At 43.8% G+C, this 22,519-nt stretch overlaps 1 protein-coding gene across 1 annotated transcript; it reads right to left on the bottom strand.

Annotated features, from left to right (window-relative positions):
• Window positions 1-20,275: 20,275 nt before the first annotated feature.
• Window positions 20,276-21,805, bottom strand: LOC128708375 (secreted protein C-like). The gene has a single exon (XM_053803350.1). The coding sequence runs from the start codon at window positions 21,803-21,805 to the stop codon at window positions 20,276-20,278; it is 1,530 nt and encodes a 509-aa protein (XP_053659325.1).
• Between the last annotated feature and the right edge of the window lie 714 nt (window positions 21,806-22,519).

Genomic DNA, 22,519 nt, shown 5'->3' with positions numbered 1-22,519 from the left:
TAACGATGCGGAACGGAAATGCGTTAATGTAAATTTTTTGCAACTTAGCGACGCTTTTTACTGTCTTGGTTTCAGAAGCACGTTGAAACGGGAGGTTATTTTGTGATGAAACTAGGGGTGAATAGATTTTACATTTTCCCCAATGTTGAGACGATGTTTGAGCGTGTTTATTTCAATCATTTCATTTATGGAGCAATGATGAAAATGCCCAACTTCTGCCATTTTTAACTAACTGTGGCAGCATAAACTGGATACAGACTGTATGCATATTGAGCTGTTAAATTCCTCTTGAGTCATTTTTATGAAAGTATGTGCAACTCAAGCTCAAAAGCCTCTTTTATTAACTAGTGTCTGCTTTTTATAGTCTCTCAATCCCAAGAGTCACACATCAAACGCATCCGAACGGGTTTTCCTTCGAGGACGATAAAAGTATACCCAGATCGTCCAATAAAACACGGTTTGAAGCATAAAAGTTAAGCATCCATCTCGCACACGATCTTTCTAATACAAAATATTTTCCCGCTCACAATATTGCTTCAACTAATTGCATGATGGTACAGTAAGGACCGTCCAAAGCTCGGCCAAACAGCAACGAAACATCTGTGCTGGGTTACGCATATATTTACATATGGAAGTCTGGTGCGATGCTCGATCTTTCCCAACCGAGTGGATCCAATCAATCAATCTAATGAAAACGAAACAATCAGGAACAACATTTTAATCCCTCGTACGGACTCACTGGACTTGACGCCGTAACCCGGCACCGACCGAACAAGGCGGTGAAAGTGTGTGAGTTGCTGGGACCGCTTTTCTCCCACGACACACGGCTGATAATCAATTAGCCTTCAAGGGCAGTGATGCGTGACATGCGTCCTAGCCGCCACGGATGTCCACTTTTCCGTAAGCCCTTTCCGTGCGAATGAATAAGTAAGCCAACATCCGGCGGGTTGTTGGTGGCCCCGCAGTTAAACACCACCCGCCTGCAGCAGCGCAGATGAGCGACTTTTTCTCGTGTTTGTCTTTTTGTTCGTCCGAAACGGCTTCTTAATTGCGTTGAGGACGAACCACGCGGGCCTTGCAAAGGGGGCAAAGGGACCAGCCCAGCCACCCATCGTCTGCAAGCGATGCTGGGCGTGCCGAGATTTATTGCCTATAATTTGTGTGACAATCGCAGACCAACTCACAGGGCACGCAGGGCTTTACACACCGATACAGAGAAAGAAAAATATACACACACATACACACAGACATTTAGTTCATTTGCTTTGTCGCCCTTGTCAATGGAATAATGGTACAATGGGAGTTGAACTATTCAGCGCCAGTTGAGCGATTAATTAAAAGCGCTAAAACCGGCTCAACCGTCTACGAACGGCATGAAATAGGTCGCGGGCAGTTAATGTTTTTGCTTGTTTTATTTATTTTTTTCTTGCGATGTAATTAATTACATTTCGAACTTGGGTTGCTCTTATCAATGGAGGCGCATGGTGTTTCAGTGTTTGTACCACTAAAGTACCATGCGTCTCCATGCGCATTTTATTAGAAGGCAAGCAAATGTTTAGAATATTTGTTGTACTTGCGTCAACCATCATGACAATAAAACAAAGACTATTAAATCATAATAATCGATTATATTAATGGTACGAAATGTAACAATAATAACCAAGATTCAAAGAGATGATTCCATAGGACATGTTATTTCGACATCTGTTCAATTGATTGTAGCTGCGATGGCGATTCTAGTTCACTCTATCAACCTGCCGATTGTCTTTTAAAACAGTAGGTTGGAGAAAAATAAAGCCAGTATTTTTATTCGTGCTGAATGTCGATTGACACATTGATATCTTCGAAGTGAACCGCCATGTTAGTTGTCGCCCAGGAGTTGAAGACCGATCATGAAACAATTTTAAGCCATGTCCTTCACGTTGGATTCTTAAAGAAACATGAAGCTTAAATGATATACCAATTAACACCAACAAAAAACATGGCAGACCAAAATTTTCTTCTGTGAAACCTTCACCAAGCGGGATTAAAATGACCTATTTCTTAAAGGGATCATAACCGGCTATAAGAAATGGATGTACTATACGACAATGTTGTGTGGAAACGATCACAGTGCATCACTTCACAGTGAAGCAGCTCAAATGCATAACCAAGTCAGGATTGACGACCATGAAGATTTTATTGTGTGTTTGGTGGGACTAGAAGAAAATCGTTTATTGTGAGTTTTTTTTTCGTACGACTATACAATAACTTGATGAAACGGTTCTGGAAGCTAATGATTTACCAGAAAAGTCAGACGATTGGTTGCGATCCATCAGAAAACGCTGTAGTGACTCGAAAATCAGGGAACTAAGTTGGGAAGTTGTCTTGTTAATATAGTCCATCATGTAATCAGGACCTTACCGCCATCTCCATTGCAAAATTTCCTGAGAGTTAAAAATTGACGATCATTAGAAGATCTCGAAAAAGATTTATCTGAGTTTATCGATCAAACGGCCCCAAGACTTCTTTGAGCGAGGTGTGATATTATGAACCTTCCTTTAAGATGCTTAAAAATTACACAACAAAACCAAGCGTATTTGATTCAAATGGCACTTGTCGCTAAAATAATCGTGAGAAACAAGCTCATTGCGAGCCCCTCATAAGAGAGCTCATAAGCCGTAGCATTTTCATTCACAATTCGGATAAATGCCAATGCTTCCGACTGACTAAACGTGACTAATGAGTTTAATTCTCATTCTGCTTTAAATCTGTGACCGACCAAAGTGACTGTACGGAGCTGTGATTCGCTTGCCCACAGTCGATTGCAGCACGGTCGATTCCAGATCAGCTCGAAGATGATCCTACGCTACGAGGGATGGTTCGCCAACTGACGCCTAGCACTCCAGTGCCTTTTGCGAACGGCAATTTGATCCTTCGTTTAAAACCAATTTTCCTTCCCAATGAATATGAATAAATCATTTCCTGTTCCGCCTCTCCCACCATTTTTCGGTCTTCGGTCTTCGGTGAAGACCCACACGGAGATGGATTCCCACAGTCCGTCCCGTTGCGTGTTTTTTCCCCGTCTTTTTTTCCACCCTTGCACCACTATTTGAGCTTTTTATTAGTCTTCCCATTGAAGTACTGACGGGGGATTTTTATGGTTTTTCTCGCTGCAGAAAGCAAAAACCAGCGGGCCGGGTTCGGGCGGGTAAGCGGCACACTTCAAACTGCCGGTAAAATCGAGGAAACCCATTGCATCGTGCCATCACGTTGCATTCCGGTGCTGATCGTGGATCAAAACCTCGGGTCGTCGGGACGAAACCTTACCCGTCATATTTTCTACCGGGACCGTGACGCCTCTTGCTGCACCTTCCCGATTTTCGCCGTGCGGTAAACGGTGGATAAATTCTTTCACCTTCACGATCGGATGCGAAAGATAGGCACAGTTTCCGCTTGATTATAATTTATGCCGGGTCGGTTCGGTCGGTTTTGGCCGGTAGTTTGTGCGAATGGGCCTTTTGTGGAGCGGTGGACGGGGATGGGATGGGCGCGTTGCGAATGAGGGAAACAACTGCAAAAGCCCTTTTATTAGATTACACTTTACGATGTACCGCGTAGCGTGCATATAAATTATTCTATTTTTTTCCATTGCAACCGGAAGGAAATTTTAATATTTTGCACTCGTTACGTGCCCCTGTTAGAGCGGTTCACAGCAAGCAGATAGTTTCATCAAATCATAAAACGATTGATTTGAAGTTTTATTAAAAGAAATGGAAGCAAAGAGTTAAAAACGTATCAAATGGTATAAGGAATCAATCATTCGAAGCAATGGATCCAACCTCATCTGAACCACTGCTACCGAAAGGCTAAGCTCAAAAACTCCCTTTGCTCTAAGCTATAAGTTTAAAAGACTTGAACAGTTGAATGGTGAAGCTCGAGGGGCATTAAAGAAATATCAAAACCAACATTGTGTTCAGCCAAACGATTGAGAGAGCCGAATTTCGAATGTCTCCATCATTCGGTGCACAGTGCACCCACCGGTACAACCCCCATCGATCGTTAACAGCAAAACAGTCCGTGAACCTTGCGGGTCGAAAAGGGGAAACTTTACCAATTCCCGTACCTAATGGTCCAACACGTTTAACTCGTGCCATAAAGTGAATCCTACCCAATTACAAAAGCATCACTCCACGGGCAACAACACACCAGTGCCGAAGAAGCTGGCGCACCATTCGTGGCATACCCCTTGCGCCAAGATATCAAGATCTGTCTTTGTGTAAGCCAATATGAACCAGTATCGCATGCACTGCATGACTTCTAAAGTCAACTAATTGCTTCATCACACAGCGGAACGTTCCGATTGCGTGTGTCGCTGTTTTCACGCAACCAGTGCGACTCCGGGCCCGAGACGGTGGCATCCAACACTACACGTGCTGGATGCAGAAACCCTGTGTACTTAGTCGCCTGAGGGAAAATCAATTAGCATCATTATTTATGTAGGAAATGATTTCTCATTAAGCTGTGTGCCTTATCATCACTCCATTTGACTGGCGCGCGCGCGCGTGTGTGTGTGTTTGTGTGCGGTAATGAATTTATGATGAATCAGCAGCACTATGTTGCACACTCGCACACAATAATGTCATCCTCAGCAGGCACACACACACACATAGTCTAGTTCATGATCATTTGCCTAGTTGGCAAATATTTACCATCTAACGGGGTCGGGAACGTTCAGTTCAGCTCTTGACAATGGATTGGGTGGATTTAAACCTTCAAATGCAGGTATTGATCGACAAAGGCTTACCTTTTGTACTATGTTTTAAATTTAATTTATTGCTGAGACTAATTAGTTGTTAAACATTTGGTCTTAAATCTCATAAACTGCGTAAGGTTGTGAATTTCGGGAGTTGGTCAAGTGTGGCTTTAAAACCCGTGCACATTTGGAGCCGTTCTGCTTGTGAATGTAATCATTTATCTGTCTGTAATGTTTATTTACATGGTCATTTTGCTTAGTCCTATGAGATCATTGTTTTACTATAGTTCCACCTCTAGATCTTACTTTCACAGCACAACTATTTTCCCATCACAGCCGAGAGCTGTCATCTGTCAACTTAGTCTTAGGACTTAGTTGTCAAAAATGTGCCCCAAAGGAAAATTTCTGTAAGTCGATTTCTGAAAAAGGAAAGGAAAGGAAAGTCGATTTCTGTAAGTAAGTTTCTGTAAGATTTGTTTATTTTCGAATGTAAGCATGTTGTGTATGTATGAAATGTTGAAAATATACAACTTGTTCAAAGTATATAAAAAAGAAGGAGGTTCCCTTTGAAATTGGGGATATTATACAGACTTTACAATATGTACGTTGAAATATGGTAAGTGATGCTGCAGTTTAAACGACGAAATCAATCTCCAGCCATGCATCGTTAAGTTACCAATAATAAACAACACAAAACTCAACCGAGTGCACTGAGTTTGCAACTTTAACAAAAAAATAATCCCTCAACTTTAAAAACCAATACCTCCAACGGTATCCATTCCCATAGGTTCCGGCAAAACAAACAAACAAACCTTACAAAATACGTAACAAAACAAACGCCTGCCAGCGGAACATAAAAACGCCTGACTACCAGCAGTACAATCTGGCACGATAATGTAATAACAATTGGTCTGCCTTTGGTCTGTTTTCGCACTGGAAATCCAACTCTTCCCTTACCACCACCTGGCCGGAGACCGGTTTCAATCAACTAAAAGCATTTTGTTTCCAAATCACCCATCAGCACCTGTCCGACATGTTCCACCAAACGGGGCGCACTGGGCTCGCCGCTCCCGGCAGGAAGCGTGGTAACATGGGCCCCAAACCGGAATGAGTGCTGAAAAGATCGTCTTTTGGCGCACTTTACGATAATTGTGTACCATATGTTATGATTAACAACATGACCGCAGGACGTAGCACGACGGTTTCGGAAGTTAACGGCACCGGAAATGCGCCCAGAAGGGTCGGGTTCGGTTGGGGGTGATACCATAACGGACGAGCGGGCTTGCATAGGCTAAGCAGCTTCTAGCCCTGGCACTTGTACCGGGACCGGGTCCACGAACCAATGAACTGCTTCTTTCCCACGGTCATTATGCCACCCGGGGGGGTAAACCGCGCACGGTAACGATGACGCACGATGGGGCGTCCCCGATGGACGGACGGTTTTATCGCTATGATTTAAATGTGTACGTGTTGTGCGGTGCTGCAACCACTCTCCCATACGGGCCGCAAAAGTTTCGTGGCCGATCGGTTAGTGTTTTCGAAAAAGTTTTATCGAACTCCTATGGCAAGGTTAACAATAAAAATACATTACTCGGGAAAGGTTGCTTTTATCACACCAACCGCAACAAGCCGCAGGACGGTTCTCACGCGGTGGTTTGTCATACGCCACACTCGCCCTCGCTCGTGGCAAAGGGACAAAACAAAAGCAACCGACATTGTGTCAATTCCGGCTGACCCAAACGACGTCATGTAGCAACACTCAGTCGCACTCAGTCCTGCCCCAAAGTGAAGGACCCCGACAACTCCTTAAGAAGGACCCCGAAAGCGGAACGAATATTTTCGAATCAATTTGATGCTTAAGCTTCACGGGCACGTCTGAACGATTTCGATTCCGGGTACCGAGGCGCTGGGCAAACCGGGAACGGGGCAACATACAACCCCAACACACACCCCCTTCTCAGCTCACCCTTTGCCATCGTTTTCTTTGTCACCACCAAACCATCTTATTTATTGCCTTTGGGTTATATTAGAAGCCCTCGGTTCTTGGCTGCCGGAATTGTCCACTGGTGCGGTATCGCTCTACAGTCTGCTTGTCCGCAAACCCGACCGTGCCGAGTGAGGAAGTAATCTTTTTTTTTTCGTTGAGGAATAATTTACTTTCCGTGTGTAGCATAAGCTACCGGACAGCCTTGCCGATGTTCCCCCACAAACGGTCCCCAGCGAATATTGCCGGACCCGTTACTAGCGCTCCGTCCTATTACTTGTCCGGTAGCATGGCACGAGTCCGGCTATAGTTTGGCGTGCATAAATTTCAACGCACCTTCATCACCTCCAGGCACCTCCAAGGTCCCACCACCCAACCGGACCGTCTGCTGTGTTGCGTTATGCAGGCAGTGTCGCTTCACATACGGTTCTGCTTTTAACGATACGTCTGGGTTTTTTGGCGACAAGTGGCCCGAGTGTCTTTGTGGCGGCACTGTTGAACGTTTCTAAGTTGTGCTTTTTGGGAGGGGGGACTCGAACGGTGCGGTGCGTGTGTTTGATGAACGGTTATTACATCTTCCATTAGGTTTACTTTGGGTTTTTTTTTTTTTATTTCACATTGTGAACAAAGAAACACTCACTGCCAGGTTTAGGTTTGGAAAGGGTATTTTCCTATTCTTAAAGATGCACAAGATAATGGACTGCCAAACACATGATGAAAGACAACACTATGTTTGATGTTAAAAAAAAAGAACTTATCTTTTGAACAATGCTTCCGCTGCTCGTACGCCATATCATTCCCACCATTGGTCAGATGGCGTTGCACGAATCGAAGCTAACAATTGTACAAGCTGTTGCTTACGAGGTGCCTAATAATGGGGCAGATCATACTCTAAGTTAGAAAGCTTAAGCTTTTGGCCTGTATCTGTCAAACAATCCAGGTAGCGGGCTGTATCATTCTGTACAGATTCGTAAAGGACATGGCATTTTGACATAAAGAATGACACAAGGGGTCATTTTTGGGAAACTTCAATTTGAGAAAAACCGATTAAAGTTTAAATATTTAATTTTAATTTCAATTCATTTGAAACAATATACCAATCTGATTATTAAAATAATCCATTTTCAGTTGTTTTCGTTAAAAAATTTGTTTACAATTTTTGCACACGGGAAACATGGCCTAACCTGGTTCAGACCAGCTGGCAAAATTCTTTGTTTTGACATTTTTCAAGCCTGGGTTAGCTACGTTCATTGGGAAACCAATCTAATCCTTCTTTCCTAGGCTTAACTTGGCTTGCCATTTGTATGGCGAGCTGTAAGCGGATAAGTTTGGAAACGTCAAAACGCATACAAAAAAAACTGGCTTAGAGTATGATTCCAGCCAATAACGGCTTATAGCACCGGGAAAATCTTTATACCGGGAGGGATCAGAACTTCGTTTTCATTGAATAGCTAATGGTAAGATATCGCAAAGCATTCCACCAACCACAAGTTCTCCACAACTACAAGTATTAAACTGCCCATTTACGACAGAATTTTTCACAAGAGTTTGTTCTTGCTATTACCAATCAAATTCTCGTAAGCTTCTTGAACTTTCCTCAATTGCAAGAATACATTTCCCATTCTATCAATCTGACATCAAAGTGAATGTTCTTGAACAACCTTCCGAGTACTTAGAATTTGAACCGGAGCTTGGAAGTGTGGAGGTCAGAGCGCCCTCTAGGAAGAACCTGTCGGGTAGGACCAGACAAGGTGATAACGATAAGTTCCTTACTGTCGGGAGGAAAGAAAACGGAACAAAATGTCTCATGTCCGTATCAGTTTAGTTATTGCTTAAACTCCGAAGGGGGCGTTCCCTTATATCATCATCTCCGTCGACAGGGACAGAATTTGATAGTGAAGACCACAGTAGTGGTCAAAATGTGTGTGGTCCAACCCAACAAAGGGAAATAAAAGTTGGATCCAACTCTGATTGGAGTCCCTAAAGAGGTGTTCTGGAGTTGCTCTGCGAGTCGAAACCATTAAAAGAATCCCCGGAGTTAGTACGGCCAGTCTCGTTAAAGAGGCCTTCTGCCTATCACTACTCTGTTCTCGTTTATTAGAGTCATTATCTTTAGCGCAGTCTCCGATTACTGATTCAGATCACGCACATCTCAAGCATTTCTCGTTCGAAAAGTGATCGGGAACTTATCCAATGAGGTGAGAAGTATTGTCGATTCATAGCCTCAAGAACCCGACTGGAAAATATCACGGTTTGGGAAAAAGATACCACTTTTATTGAATTACTGAAGGTGATATTCAAAATTCATGCACAAACATATACAGGTGTCAGGCGACGGCAACTCTTGCCTCATCACCCTGCCAGCCATTGAGAATTCCCACGACAATCGTGTTAATTATCCACCGCAGCGTTACGATCGCCGGCCAGTCTGCGTACCGTCCCAGCGAAACGGAAAAACGGGCAGATAACGCGCACATTAGCTAAACCACACTCATACCCGCACGCATGACCATAGGTGGCTGTTAACACCACGTGCAAACGCGACGATAAATTCATTAGCCATCCACCAGGGAAGAAACTTCCCACCGATCCACGACCATTCAACCCGGGGTGGATATTGTACGCAGGTCGGAACCGGAAACGGTTTACCTTGCATAAATAATGATGCTAATTGATTTTCTTGCGAAACCGTCGCGTTCCGGCACCAGCCTCCCCCCCCGCATCTTAGGGGATGCATAATTTATTCGACGAAATTAGCTTGCACCGGGACCGGAGCAGCCAACCGATGGACAAGCGCGATCCCGTACGGTGTATTCACCTGCACACAGGCTCCTTTGGTGGAGCCTTTAGGGCCGTGGTTCACAATGGTTTGCTGGTTCCCGATTACCACCGGGCGCTTTTGCTCTGGCCATCGCGGGTATTGTGCGCTGGCATTTTGCTCCGTAATTAACCTCCGCCAATCTCCGGAGTTTGAGCATTTCCTCGAAGTAGTTTCACGAACGTTACGGAGCTTACGTTATACCTGACTCACACGGATTAACGGGGTGGTGACTCGTTACCGCGGACAATTAGCTATTAGATGGCGACGAAGGTTGATCGGTTGTAAAAGCTCACCTTAAAACTAGCTTTAAAAACGTGATGTTCTTGTTGCGAATGAAGGCTTTTCCCATAAGAACTAACTATTCACACAGTTGTTGATTCAAGCATAGGGAAGTGACGCATTTTGGCAACAGTTTACCAAAGTTTACCGTACTCTCTCTTCCGGAAACGGTAAGTTCCAAACAGCGGAAATAGCAACGGCGAAGACAGAACACGCTTATGGTTGGCCGGGAAATTAACCAAAGTCACAATGGTAATCTCGGCACTTGCTTGCCCTTTGCTTTTGCGCCAGCAATATCCTTCGCCTCGTTCCGCAAAGCTGTTACTAAATGCGAGCCTCGTTAAGGGCAATGCCAATAGCCGGTGCAGATGGAAAAATGGGAAAACCTTACTTCTCTCTCTCGCTCTCTCTCTCTCTATGGGCGGTACCTGACCTAACCGTGGTATCGATGGCCGGCGCTTTTGGATGAGATTTCCAGAGTTGACTTTTTCCCACCGAGTCGTAGCACTCTTGTTCCCTCTTATCCAGCCCGACTGCCGCCGACCAGCTGCAAACGATACGCTGGATACGTGATAATGGCAAAGTCTTAATTGAAAATCGGCCAGCGCAACGTTCGTGACCTCGTGCACTCGTGTTCGCGGGTGACGTTAAGCTTCGCCCCGTGCTTTCGTGATTGCTCCCAGCGGTACCGTTCCAGCGCCAAACAATGGCACTTACCCGGTGTGCCGGCCCCGTTCCGCGACCATTGGTGTGGTGGTGTTAGCCGATATTAGCATTATTAGCATTATTAAAACAACTTTTATCGTTTTGTCTTGCGTGCCCATTTTACGGTTCAAATGCGACCAAAGCAGTCCAAGCGGTGGGCGCCCGCGCGCTAGTGTAATCAGTGACCGGGGCCCCGGCTGATGGTTTTGAAAACTGCTCAACTTTTATTCGCGACGTGGGAATTTTATGTGGGGAATTGGAAAAAAGGACAGTACTTTAAGAGTTCCGCGCCTGTTTAACTCACCGTCCAATCATGCTTACAACAGGAAAAAAAAACCAACGCCTGTAGAATGTTTGTGCAGCATTCTAATGTAAAATAAAAAAAATAGAAAATAGGAAAAATTATCCTAGGCCCAGGCCCAAGTTCGAACAAAAGCATAAATAACAGAAAGTGTGCTAACAACAGCAAAGCATAATTATTTCGCACTACCAAACAATACCCAACCGGGATATAACCGGGATAAAGGGGAGCAAAAACGAGAGTTTTAATTATTAGCCTGACTTAATTAAGCTCAAGTTACCGTCCGATACTGCCCCCCCCCCCCCCACACCCGCAGAACAAAACCGGAAAATGTCCGTGCAATACGTTCGGCAGGAGGCCAGCTTCCTATCCGCTTGTGGTGGTGCATCCTTTAAAAAAAGCCATTCCGGCACAATGCCATCCACTACTACTCCGTGCCGGTCAAACAATGGAAAATGTTAACCAGCTGGGGCCAGGATGTGCGCATTCCACACGCAAATGTATAATGCACGCAGTGGCAGGTCGGAAATTCTTCAGCCGGGTTTGTTTTTAAGCTAATGAAGATAAAAAAAGAGATCGAAACCGTCTTTAGTCAATGTTTGTTTGCATGATTTATGCTGTGCACAATTATGCTCTCGTTCTGCGCAAAGCTTTTGTGAGCACATTTCATTTTGCTCGAGTACGGATAATAAATTATAATAACATTACAATTCTTTAATATTGAATTAAAAGTTCTTAAGTTCTTTATATCAGCTATTGAAACCTGATATACTTTAATTTATCATTTAATAATGATTGTCCTTATGAAGGTGATGTACATTCACCTTAAAAATCCTTCAACATACCAAGCTGGCCCTCAACTTACAGGATTAGCCAATTATAAGGTTTTCGAGTTCTAGTAGCAGAGATGATTCTGAGATCTCTACTGATAGCACAGCATTGAGGAAGCTTTGAGTAACATTGATTTCAGCTACTCGAAGTTCTGGAAATTATGAAGAATTCATTGCTGTTCAACTTGATCGGAATCCAAAAATTGCTCCAACTATGCGTCTGGCGCACTCAGAAGCGCTAAAAAAAAACAGCACTCAAACCATTATTGGACTTTGAATTTGTTGAACATTCTCTAAAGCTTCACTTTATTTTTATTCCAGTTGCATGCCAAAGCTACAAATATTCATATCATTCTTATTTTACAGCTTCCATCCTTTGCGCTAGACTCCACTTCACTTAACTATCTTCGCTCGATCTTCACTCCATAAACTTACTTCCCGCTTCGCTCAGTATCTTCATAATTTGCTTACCGAGCTCATGTCCACAGCGCACCCAACGGTACATCGTAAAAGTATCGTAACGATTGGAAGAAACAGCAGCAGTGTTTTTTTGTTTTGTTTTGCTTTTCGTTGAACATTCCATCATAGAAACATGCTTCTTTTATGGCACGGTTTCAAGGTTTTCGTACGTTGATTCGTACCCTTGCAAACGATCCACCCGGGTGCGTCTCGCGATGCCCGATCGGCGCACCATTCCAACCGACCACCAGACGGGCCACGGAGAGCAAAAACAAAAAAAAAACTGGAACTCATCGAAAATAACACACCATCTTGCGCAGATAGAGAGAGAGAGAGAGATAGTGGTGTCGCGTACGATTGTCGAGCCCGGATGGACCTGTTTTTGATTCACCCCATTTCTATCACCACGCCATCGCACCGTGTTTCGCCTCACACAAGGCCAGATGACCGACATTCCGGCCCAAGACGTCTTTCTCGAGTGTCCAAATATGGGATTGGTGGTCCGCTTTTGTGTGCAGCACAACATCGCCCGGCCGTCCGTTTGCCAAAAAAGGAAACAAAACACCCGTCGTACCCGTCTCGTGACCACCTAATTGTTGGTTGGTCCAAGCGACAAGATGTTGGCCAACGGGAAGGTACAGCGTGTGCCGTGATTGCATCGGCCCTCTATCCCGACTGCATTATGCAGCGGAGGCACATTTTAACGATAAAGATAACAGCTTATGGCGAAACATGGGGGGTGGGACCTGTCGGGAAGTTGGCTGGAAGGAGTGTATCGAAACGACGTTTAGCATGGTGGAAGGGTAAACTTTGCAACACACACACACCTACACAACAAATTGAGCCGTAATTTAATATGCGGAAAGTTTCAATAATTGACTGAAAATATTTTTCATACAGCAAACTTTAAAACAAGCGGTTGATCGTTAAAAACGATTTTCAATTTCTAAATTTTTTTTATATAACTGAGCACATTTTGAAATTTTACCATTGCAATTAATAATGTAAATATTATAAGTATGTTATCATCTTTATTATATTAAAAACAATAAAAAGTTCCATTAATCGTCAGTGCTCGATTCGACCACATTAATAAATAAAGCAACTAATTCAAATAAATTCAATAATTGAAATCACGAGTCTCCTTAATGTATGCAATATGCAACACATTATCGGCTTAATTAATATATTGTTTTTGAAATATCAAATTTGAATTAAAACAAAAACCGTATCGTGGTTCTTTTATACATTTTTTGATGGCTCTTCTTCTTTCGATGTGATAAATGAATCACGCAAAACGAGCGAACAAAGGATTCTTTCAACTCTCGCTAGCACAGATCAACGAGGATTCGAAAAACCTATTATGTTTATTGATGGAACTTGTTCAAACACTCACACACACACACACATGTACGGTTCATATGATGGGTATGGGCCAACAGCCATACACGGAGCTTACCGTATGCAAATGCACTTGTCTGATGCATTAATGTAAAAGCGCTTTTCCCCACCCCGTTGTTCCCTGCTGGCAAATTTTGTCCCTTTCCCACCTCTTGCACCCCTTGCAGCATCCATAACCCACCGCACGACCCAGGTGTTGTCGAACGCTATTTCCATTTTGGCGAGATTACACTTTTGCAGCGTGTTCGTATCTAAATTGCTCGTGTGTTTTTGTTTCGTTCTATTATCTTTTTGGCCGTTTTTTTGTTGTTGTTTAACCTACCTGTACCGGTATGATGTTGCCTCTGTTACGTGCAATAACATTCCCCCGTACGGGGTTGATGCACTCACAACGGTGGCGGGGGTTTGGCAAGGGTGTCGATGTTGGTAAACTGCACCAACCCAGGCACGGTTCATAGCGGGCGTACGTGTCCCGCGTTGATTATTTTTCATGTTTACTTAAGCGTGTGTGTGTGTGTGTTTTCCACCCTTACCTCCAAAGGTTTTGCAGCCAATACACGCGCTGTGTTAGTATTTTCAAACATATTCTCTCTTTGCAGGAAGTATCCATCCACCAGTCCCCTGTATGTGGTTTTTACCTTTCTTCCTTTGGATACTAATAACAAACAAAACAAAAAAGAAGTTGAAACGCTTCATTCGAACTGCACTTTATCCGTTCGCACATACAACAATCCGTGCGCCACATTGGGCAAAAAGAACACAGCAAGCACTTAAAAACAATAGGGGGAAAAAGTGTAAAACAGTTTCCTCTCCGTGTTCAACAGTGAAAATGTTGAAAATGCCAACAAACTTGATCCTATGCTGAAACGCTACACCCCACCCTGTGTTGGTAACCAAGCAACGAGAGAAAGAGTGAGAGAGAGAAGGGAGAATAAATGGGTACAACAGCTCCCGTTAACAACGCACACTCCCATGTGATAAATAGTGGATATAATCGTTTCAACATAAAAGCATCCTAAAACTTCATCCAGCAACCCTGGGATCCAAGGGTGCAAATGCCGCCGTTGCTAGTCAACAACACTGTGGATAGATACGTTGAATGACCATACATTCATACACCCTCACGTTCACCCCTTTCTCATCCCCCCGCTTCTTTACAGGGCTTGCCGATGGACACACAGCACGGCCACCAAAGCCGTAGCATAAACATGCATTCGAAATGCAGTTAGAGAAGATTTAGTAGAAGTACACCCTGGGTTTCGTGTTGCTAGAGTTGGACCCCGGCAGTTCGTTTTTTTTTCTCACTACGCCATGAAGTTTTTGTTCATAATTCTTGATGCAGTTTCCCACTCTCCAATGCTGCGCGGTGTTTGTGCATCGGATGTTTGGTCAGTTAAAAAAGGATTACGGATGAAGCGGTGTTCACGGCAGGAAGGTAGATGCGGCATCATCTGTAGCGCGTGTTAATGCGAGTCGGCAGTAAAGTGTATCGCTCCCATTGCGGCACCCCCACCGGATTCGAAATAAATCTGACCGGTTATTGATGATTTTATGTTTCCTAGCAACCATTAAAATGGGATCTTCCCGTACCATTTCAAAAGTGCTCAAAATGAATGCCATCAAGTATGCATTCTCTGGAAAATGGCAATCGCTTTAACTTTTAACGAAGCTTTAACCGAACCACAATAAGGTTTCTCTTCGTGTTTTAATGAAACATAAATGCATGAAAAAAGCTGTTTTTGATAAGATTTTTTTTGTTTGTTTATTCTCCTTTTTCTCCTTAAATTATAAAACTCTATGCAGTTATAAAGTTCTGTCGGTGTGCATGTAAGGGTGCTGCTGTATTTGTTGCAATGTGTTGTGGTGTGTGTTTGTATGTTTTTTTTTTGTTTGTTTGCTAATGTAAGTTTCGCTTTACACCTTCGCTGCAAATACACTCGGTTTACTGCGCCACTAAATTATCTTCTGCTTTCACCACTCCCTTTGTCGCCGATTTCGTTCTGCTTTGTTGTATTTCACTATTGTTTGTGATTTTAGAATCTACTCGCTATTGTTTTGTTTTGTTTGTTTATTTGTTTTTGTTTTGTTTCACTTTTATTATCGCCGGTAGTATTTAGAAGGTTTCAAATGTCCTTTTTTCGCCACCGCACGCGTGTTCTAAGGTATAAATTGTTCAACTTTTACGGGATGGTGGTGCAGGCTGGGTTTTTTTTTGTTTTAAAATTAAGTGTATGACCATTTTCGCATTTTTCTTTTTAATATTTACTTTTTAACCTTAAATATTACCGTCTTGTCCTGTTTATGGTTTACCATCGTATCATGTGTTCGTTACATTTAGTTCGTAAATATTGTTTTCCTCTCCACTTTGCTATAAACTATGCGCACGCCTTTACGCCTTTTTTTTTTGCATTAGCGTACGGATGTGTTTTTTTACTCATCATTTTACTCATCCATTGTGTTCAATCTTCTCATCCTTATGTGTATGTGGTTGTGTATGATTTTGTTGTTGTTGCTTTCGCTATAATTTTTAAAAATGTTGCGTTCGATTGATTTTGTTAGTTTCAAATCGTTCATAAACGTGTTCCTGTTTGTTGCATTCCCATTCACTCCAATATGCGCTTCGTTCATACCAATATCCCGACTCATACAATTACCATTCACTTACACACACACACACACACACACATTCAACTCTGCTTTCACTTGCATACCACAAAATCATGCACGTGTGTTGCCACTTACTAATTTAAACTTCTACACCACTAACAGTATTCAAGACTCTATTTACTTGCGTTCTGCATTCGGCCTTTATTTTTCTGTACGACGTTACGTTATAGATGAGTTAGTTTGTGTGCAGGTATATGTACTTTACTCTATTTTGTTCCATGTTTTCGCTTCCATTATCGTCCTTTCACTTGTTTTTCCTTTGCTTACTTCATTTGCCGTACACTCAAGCAACCTCTTTCCCGTTTCCCCTGTGTTTTTTCTTCTACGCACTATTCTTAGTTAATTTAAATGAGTCTTGTTAATGATTCCGTAGTTGTTGAATGTACGAGGTTTTTTTTTTTATGTCGGCTGTTCCACAAACAAACGGGGTGTTATTTGTGTCCATTTTGCCTGGTGTGCAATCAGATTCGTACCGCGCACATTGTATGCTATTAATCATCATTCTAATTGAAAATAATACTACTTCCCCGGAACATGTCAGGTTCGGTTCTGCTTCCTGCGCTTCCCATCCACACTTCGCACTGATTGCTGCACCATCCACAATGCCATGCCATAACGTCAACGTGTTGAATAATACCAACAATGATAAAATAAAAAAATATGCCCCGTTTTGTTTCATTCAACGTACAGCAAAAGCAATCATCGCATTCCCACTCTACTCTGGCAGCCATCAAAAGGAAGTAATGTTTAAATGTACTTCCAACTCCACACCACAATCGGGAAAGGAGGGGTCTTGAGGTCATGGGGTTTCTGGATTTTGGTTGTCACAAACGTCTTGTCGTAACGGGAGCAAACGGTTCCTACGTGTCCATCGGGCATGTGTACTTCGTCAACTTGGTTCATGTGAAGAGACACGAACGCAAACAAAAAAAAAACGATAGAATAAATTAACATCGCCGCGGATTGTCACTTATTCTTCTAATAAGTCACTTGTATTGTAGTATTTTTACATCTCCTTCCGCTCCGTTTGCTCCGTGTTCATCAACGAGACTGCTCCCTGCGAGTGAATGACGAAATGGTGGCTCAGCAAAGTTGTTGCACACGGTCCTTTCCGGTGTTTGGGTACAATAATGCCTGCTTCATTCTTTACATGGTACTTGTTGCATCGTTTTTCGCTGCTCAGTTAGGTTGCGTTTGATTTGTTATCGCGCGCGCCTGTGTTTTGCTGTTGTAAAAGTGTTTTCTTATCCATTCGTCTTTCCAGAAAACGCCTTGCCTGATAGCCTTACTACACCTCATCCTAATGATTAACTATTTCTATCTGTAACTGAGAGAAAGCCATCGAAAGCTGCTTCCGTATGCATGGCGCCGTTCATCAACACTTCTTTCACGCGCAGCACTCACACAACCTGACGGTGTTGTAGAAAAAGATCAATGCACAGGCACTCGTACAGTACGCTCACACCCTACACATTCAACGCAAGCATATTTTACACACTGTCCGTGGCTCCGTTCGCTTCTCATTTATGTTTTGTTTCATGTTTGACTACTTCCTATATAAATCTCAGTCATTTGATTTCACTTGTATGTGTGTATTGGGGTAAATGGGGCGTTTGGGTATTTTCTACATTTTTATTTTGCATGCATTTAAAACTGGTTTAAATCACAATAAGATTTGATACTAAAAACCATGCAAAGTTACGTAAACTGTCCGTAGTGTAGCAATGACTTCAATTCGTACCTGGTTCGAGTCCCTCATCAACGCTACGAACAAAACCAGCCTGTTCTTAGTTCTCGTTTGTAGTTGTCGTTCCGTCTCCGTCGGCCCTGTCAAAGGATAGCGGGATATTGTTTCTCCAAAAAAACCGATTGAAAACTCCTCCTCGAAGAGATCTCGTCAAAAAATGTTGCACAGAGATGTAACCAAATGTTGTGCGGGCATGTAATCTTTATCTCCCTTTCGGAAATTTTACAAATTCAAGTTGCTCGTTTGCAAGGACTGCTGTTAAAATTAGCAGCGCAAGGACGGAGGAACAGTCCGAATGGGATTTGGTATCGGTACTGTCTTATGAGAGATCAGTGCCACTATTAGCCCCATCATCAGCCTTTTGTTCAGATAATGCTTTGCGACATTTTGATTGGAGCGCATTTGGGACATTCCGCTTTCGACAGAAAGCTACCGAGTCGAGCCAAAAGCTCTCACGCGTATCATGTGGTAAGCCATCACGATGCCTCCGTAATACGAAACTGTCAATCATCGACATTTCTCTCGCCATACCGACAACAGCTAAAGAAGTATGGGAGCTTGGAAATAAATCCCAAACATGACCCACCAACAGTGTGAAGCAAGAAGTGCATTATCAAGCTCAAAACTTAGCAAACAAAACCTTGTAAACCAGCGGAGTCACGAGGCTTGGTTAAAGCCACTACAATGGAAATGCAAACATTCCAACCATAAAGAGTAAGGGCAGCATAAACATGGTCTCGTAGACTCGTCATACAGCCGATGACGCACATGGATAACGAGACATCACACTGCGCGTACGGAGCAACAACACAATTCAAACGTCGTTAAAAGACGTTACGGCTACTGAAGGATTAATTCCAACTACAAAAAATAGGACAAACAAGGGGAGTAAGCAACATTAAACAATCATACGCTCGATTTATACAAAAATTGGCCGACTTTAGTTTACATTGAATCCATCAAACAGCTTGTGTATTCGTCTATGTTTCGTTTGAAGTAGTAATTTTCTTTGATAACCCTCTCCCTTTTGAGTTTGTGTTGCTTTAGCCAACATTTTAAGTCGTTGAAATAATTACAGTTGTTTGTAACTATAGCGTCATTGCAAGTATAATTCCAGAAAGTCATGATAATGTTCCTTAAGTTGCCATTACGCGAATTTTGAATTATTTTTCCGATAAATTACAATATCCCAGAAATCCTCCAACGGACCTGCAACCATCCCTGCAAACCTTTCGTATTTTCGTGTTTCCTCAAAATGGGATTTTTTGATGCTGTTGAATCGTTTTCACACCCCCAAACCACACTCTTCTATCGGGCTCTCGTTGGATACGATTACTCTAAGGTATATAAATACAGTAAAATGAACAAAAAAGAACTTAAATTGTAGCTAGTATGAGATAAACTTGCGGTCGTCCACTTTCGTCACGGTTGCCAACGAACACCCCCCTTCGGACAAATGATGTAAAAGGGGAAAGAAGAATCCCAGTCTCGTCCCAGACTACTAACCAGTTAAATAGATGTACTGCAAAAACAGGGACTGCAAATTTCGAGTGTTTCCATCATGTACGGAATTTCTATCAGTATTTAGCAGCAAGCAAGTTCTTAACTGAGATCGACGGAGTCTTAGTCCTGTGTCAATTTTTAATGCCATTACATTGTAGTGAGTTCCTACTGTCAGGCGTTCATAGATAAACACCAAACACGAACGATGGGTCAGAGTTCCTACTCGACAAAAAAAAACTGTTGTTCCATCTGGGATGATACAATAAATTACTAATTCACGCAACAGTTTTACATTTAAATCGTGAAATTGAAGAAAGCAATTGCAAATTCAATGAAGGTATGCTTTTAGGCGTTAGAACGTTGCACAAGAAATGGTCGTTTGTTAGTTTGCTGTTTGTTTTGTCCTTTACATCTTGCTTCTCAGACGACACGCAGCACACAATATATGTGTTGCGGCAGCTTTTATTTTTCTTCTTTTCCCACTAAAAATAAGCGTGTGTTTTCATCCTTTGCTTAGACATTATTGGTGTTGTACAAATAAAAATCGTTGCGTCCTTTGTAACTGATGCCAATGACGCAGCAGCACACTGTCTCTTTCGTCTTGGATATACTTCTTTCACGCTCCTTTGCTGATTCTGTGACCATAATGATTGTTGTACTGTGCTAGAAACTATCCTATCCTAAACATTACGCCACACTCCCTCTCCCTCTTCCCACGTTCCCGGTGAAGCACATGGGCCTTGCACATGGACCCACATTCGTCTTCCCCGTCCCCCTTCACATACACACGTCATCCACCCGCGCGATGTGTCCGTGTGTCTATTGACTTGCTCCACCACCGTCCTACAGCTTTATCAACTTCGGGGCGCTTAGTTCGGGTTTGTCTTCACCATTATCCTCGCAGCAGAGGGGACGTTTGTTGCTACCGTTACTGCTACTGTCGGTGGTGTTGATCGGTGCTTCAGATTCGGTACTGTCGGCAACGGAACTGGCCGTGCTTAACGCGGCCTTTGTGCCAAGTGTTCCACCGCCTAAGCTTTCATCCGACGCTTTCGTGCCGTCGTCAACGAGTGTGGACTCTTGCGTGTGGGATGTCACCACCGGTTCCGCTACCGAGGTACCGTTGTTCGTTAACTCCGTCATCGTAACGGCCGTGCTGCTATTATCAGTAGCGTCCTTGGACGTATCCTCCGTGTCGTCGGCAAGCTTTTCTTCCTCGTCCTGAGCAGAACCACTCGAACCCGACGTACTTTTACCGTTCGACACGACCGCCACCCCAGCCGCTGCCACTTCGTTGCTTTCCGACTCGGACGATTCCATCATAGCGGTGCGGGAGTTCTCATCGTTCGTATTACCCTCGTCCTCCACAATCCCGTTGTCCCCATCGACCTCCTCTTCGTCCGGCACATCGTCCTCATCCTCGTCCTCGTCTTTCGAGATTCCGTTTTGTGCAGCATCATCATCAACGGTGGCCGCAACACCATTACCATTTCCAGGCATACCGCCAAGCAATTCCGGTTGCAAATCCGAAACGACGTAGTGTGTCCATAGTGCCAGCTCGACCGAATGTGCTGACCATTTCTTCGGCTTTGGTCCTGCTGCTGCCGCTGCTGTCTTTCCCGAGGCACCGTTTTCGGCCGTATCACCCTTTCCTTCCTTCCCAGCCGCATCCTTCCCGGCACTTTCACTTCCTTCCCCGTCAGCCGCAGCACCTTCCACCATTTCACTACCGCCGCCAGCACCACCATTAGCTGTGCCGTCCTTCTTCTCATCCGCAGGCTCTTCGCCCGCACCATTGCTATCCTCCTCCAGGTTCAGCCGATCCATTGTCTGCTGGATGTGTGTGACAAACTTTAGATACTCCTTGGTCGTATAATCAATACCCTCAATGTCGGGAATCGCCATCAGACATTCGTCAGCCATAAACGGTGCACTTTCCGGGGCAGCGGCGGCCAACAAAGCCGACGCCATCGTGATCCCTACGCCCTTCAAGTTCGAGAGCGCATTTAGCGCCTGTTCGAGATTTGGCAGCTTCCGGAAGGCTTTCTTCGTCTCCATTACCACCGCCCGGGGTGTGTTGATTTTGATCAAATACGACAGCTGCGGGTAGAACTTGCCGCGCGTCTGTTTCCACTCCATCGTCTGCACCAGCTCCTCGTGCAGCAGGTGTGCATCTCGGCCACGGTTTTTTATCACCTTCGGCAGCTCGTTCTGATACCACTTTTCGAGACGCAGCAGCTTGTCCGCCTTTTTTCCGTTGCCCCGCGTTTCGGCCTTCAGCTTCAGCGCTTTCGGGTACAGCTTGAGCACGTAGTCGAACTGCGCCGAATTGCCGTGTTGGAAGAACGTTGCACTATCCTTGACGATTGCCATTTTTTTGCTGTAATCAAACAAAGTACAAAAAGGTATTGCGTTAGTTTTCTGGGTTAAGGTCATGCACAGAGTTGAACAGAGAACAAGGATATGCAGGTGCTTGCGCTGACATCAATCAATGAGCTCTAGCTGATATGCTTATCGACCTATTATTGTACCATGCATTAAAGCTAAAAATCTCAAGAAATTGAACTGAAATTATCGGAACCATTTCTCATTATCGTAAAGCTTATACATCACAGCGTGTATATGCAGCGTCATTATTAGGACGGACAAAAAGATTTGTGGTCGGACAAGGAGAAAGCTTCATCTCCTGAATTCTGATACCCATAAACGCATCAAGAACGCACATATAACCATTAAGCCTATCGGTATTCATCGTCCTGATCGGAACATTCGGGCCTTGATGTATTGAAGGCACCATCCGATACACACATACACACAATCTAGGGCTGGTTAAACCTAACGCAGGACACAGTACGAGCGTACACTTACGGCGAACCTTCTATTGAATGTTCGGTACGGAAGCCCAATGCGAAACATTCCGCCGCCTAGCGTACTTCCTTCTGCATCCGCATTCCGTCCCAATGGTAAGGGCCTTACCAAATGTAAGCCGGAAATGTAGGAAGAGCGTGATGTATGGACACACATAAATGGTTCTATCCATAGTATGCCACACCAGTGTCGAAGCGTATCCGGGTACATGCCTGCTAG

The sequence above is a fragment of the Anopheles marshallii genome, chromosome 2 (assembly GCF_943734725.1).
Source record: "Anopheles marshallii chromosome 2, idAnoMarsDA_429_01, whole genome shotgun sequence".
Lineage (NCBI taxonomy): Eukaryota > Metazoa > Arthropoda > Insecta > Diptera > Culicidae > Anopheles > Anopheles marshallii.
The sequence above is the reverse complement of the archived record's forward strand: the minus strand, read 5'-3'. Positions and strand labels throughout refer to the sequence as shown.

Coding starts and splice junctions, on each gene's coding strand:
- LOC128708375 (XM_053803350.1), bottom strand. CDS start 21,805: ATGGCAATCGTCAAGGATAGTGCAACGTTCTTCCAACACGGCAATTCG.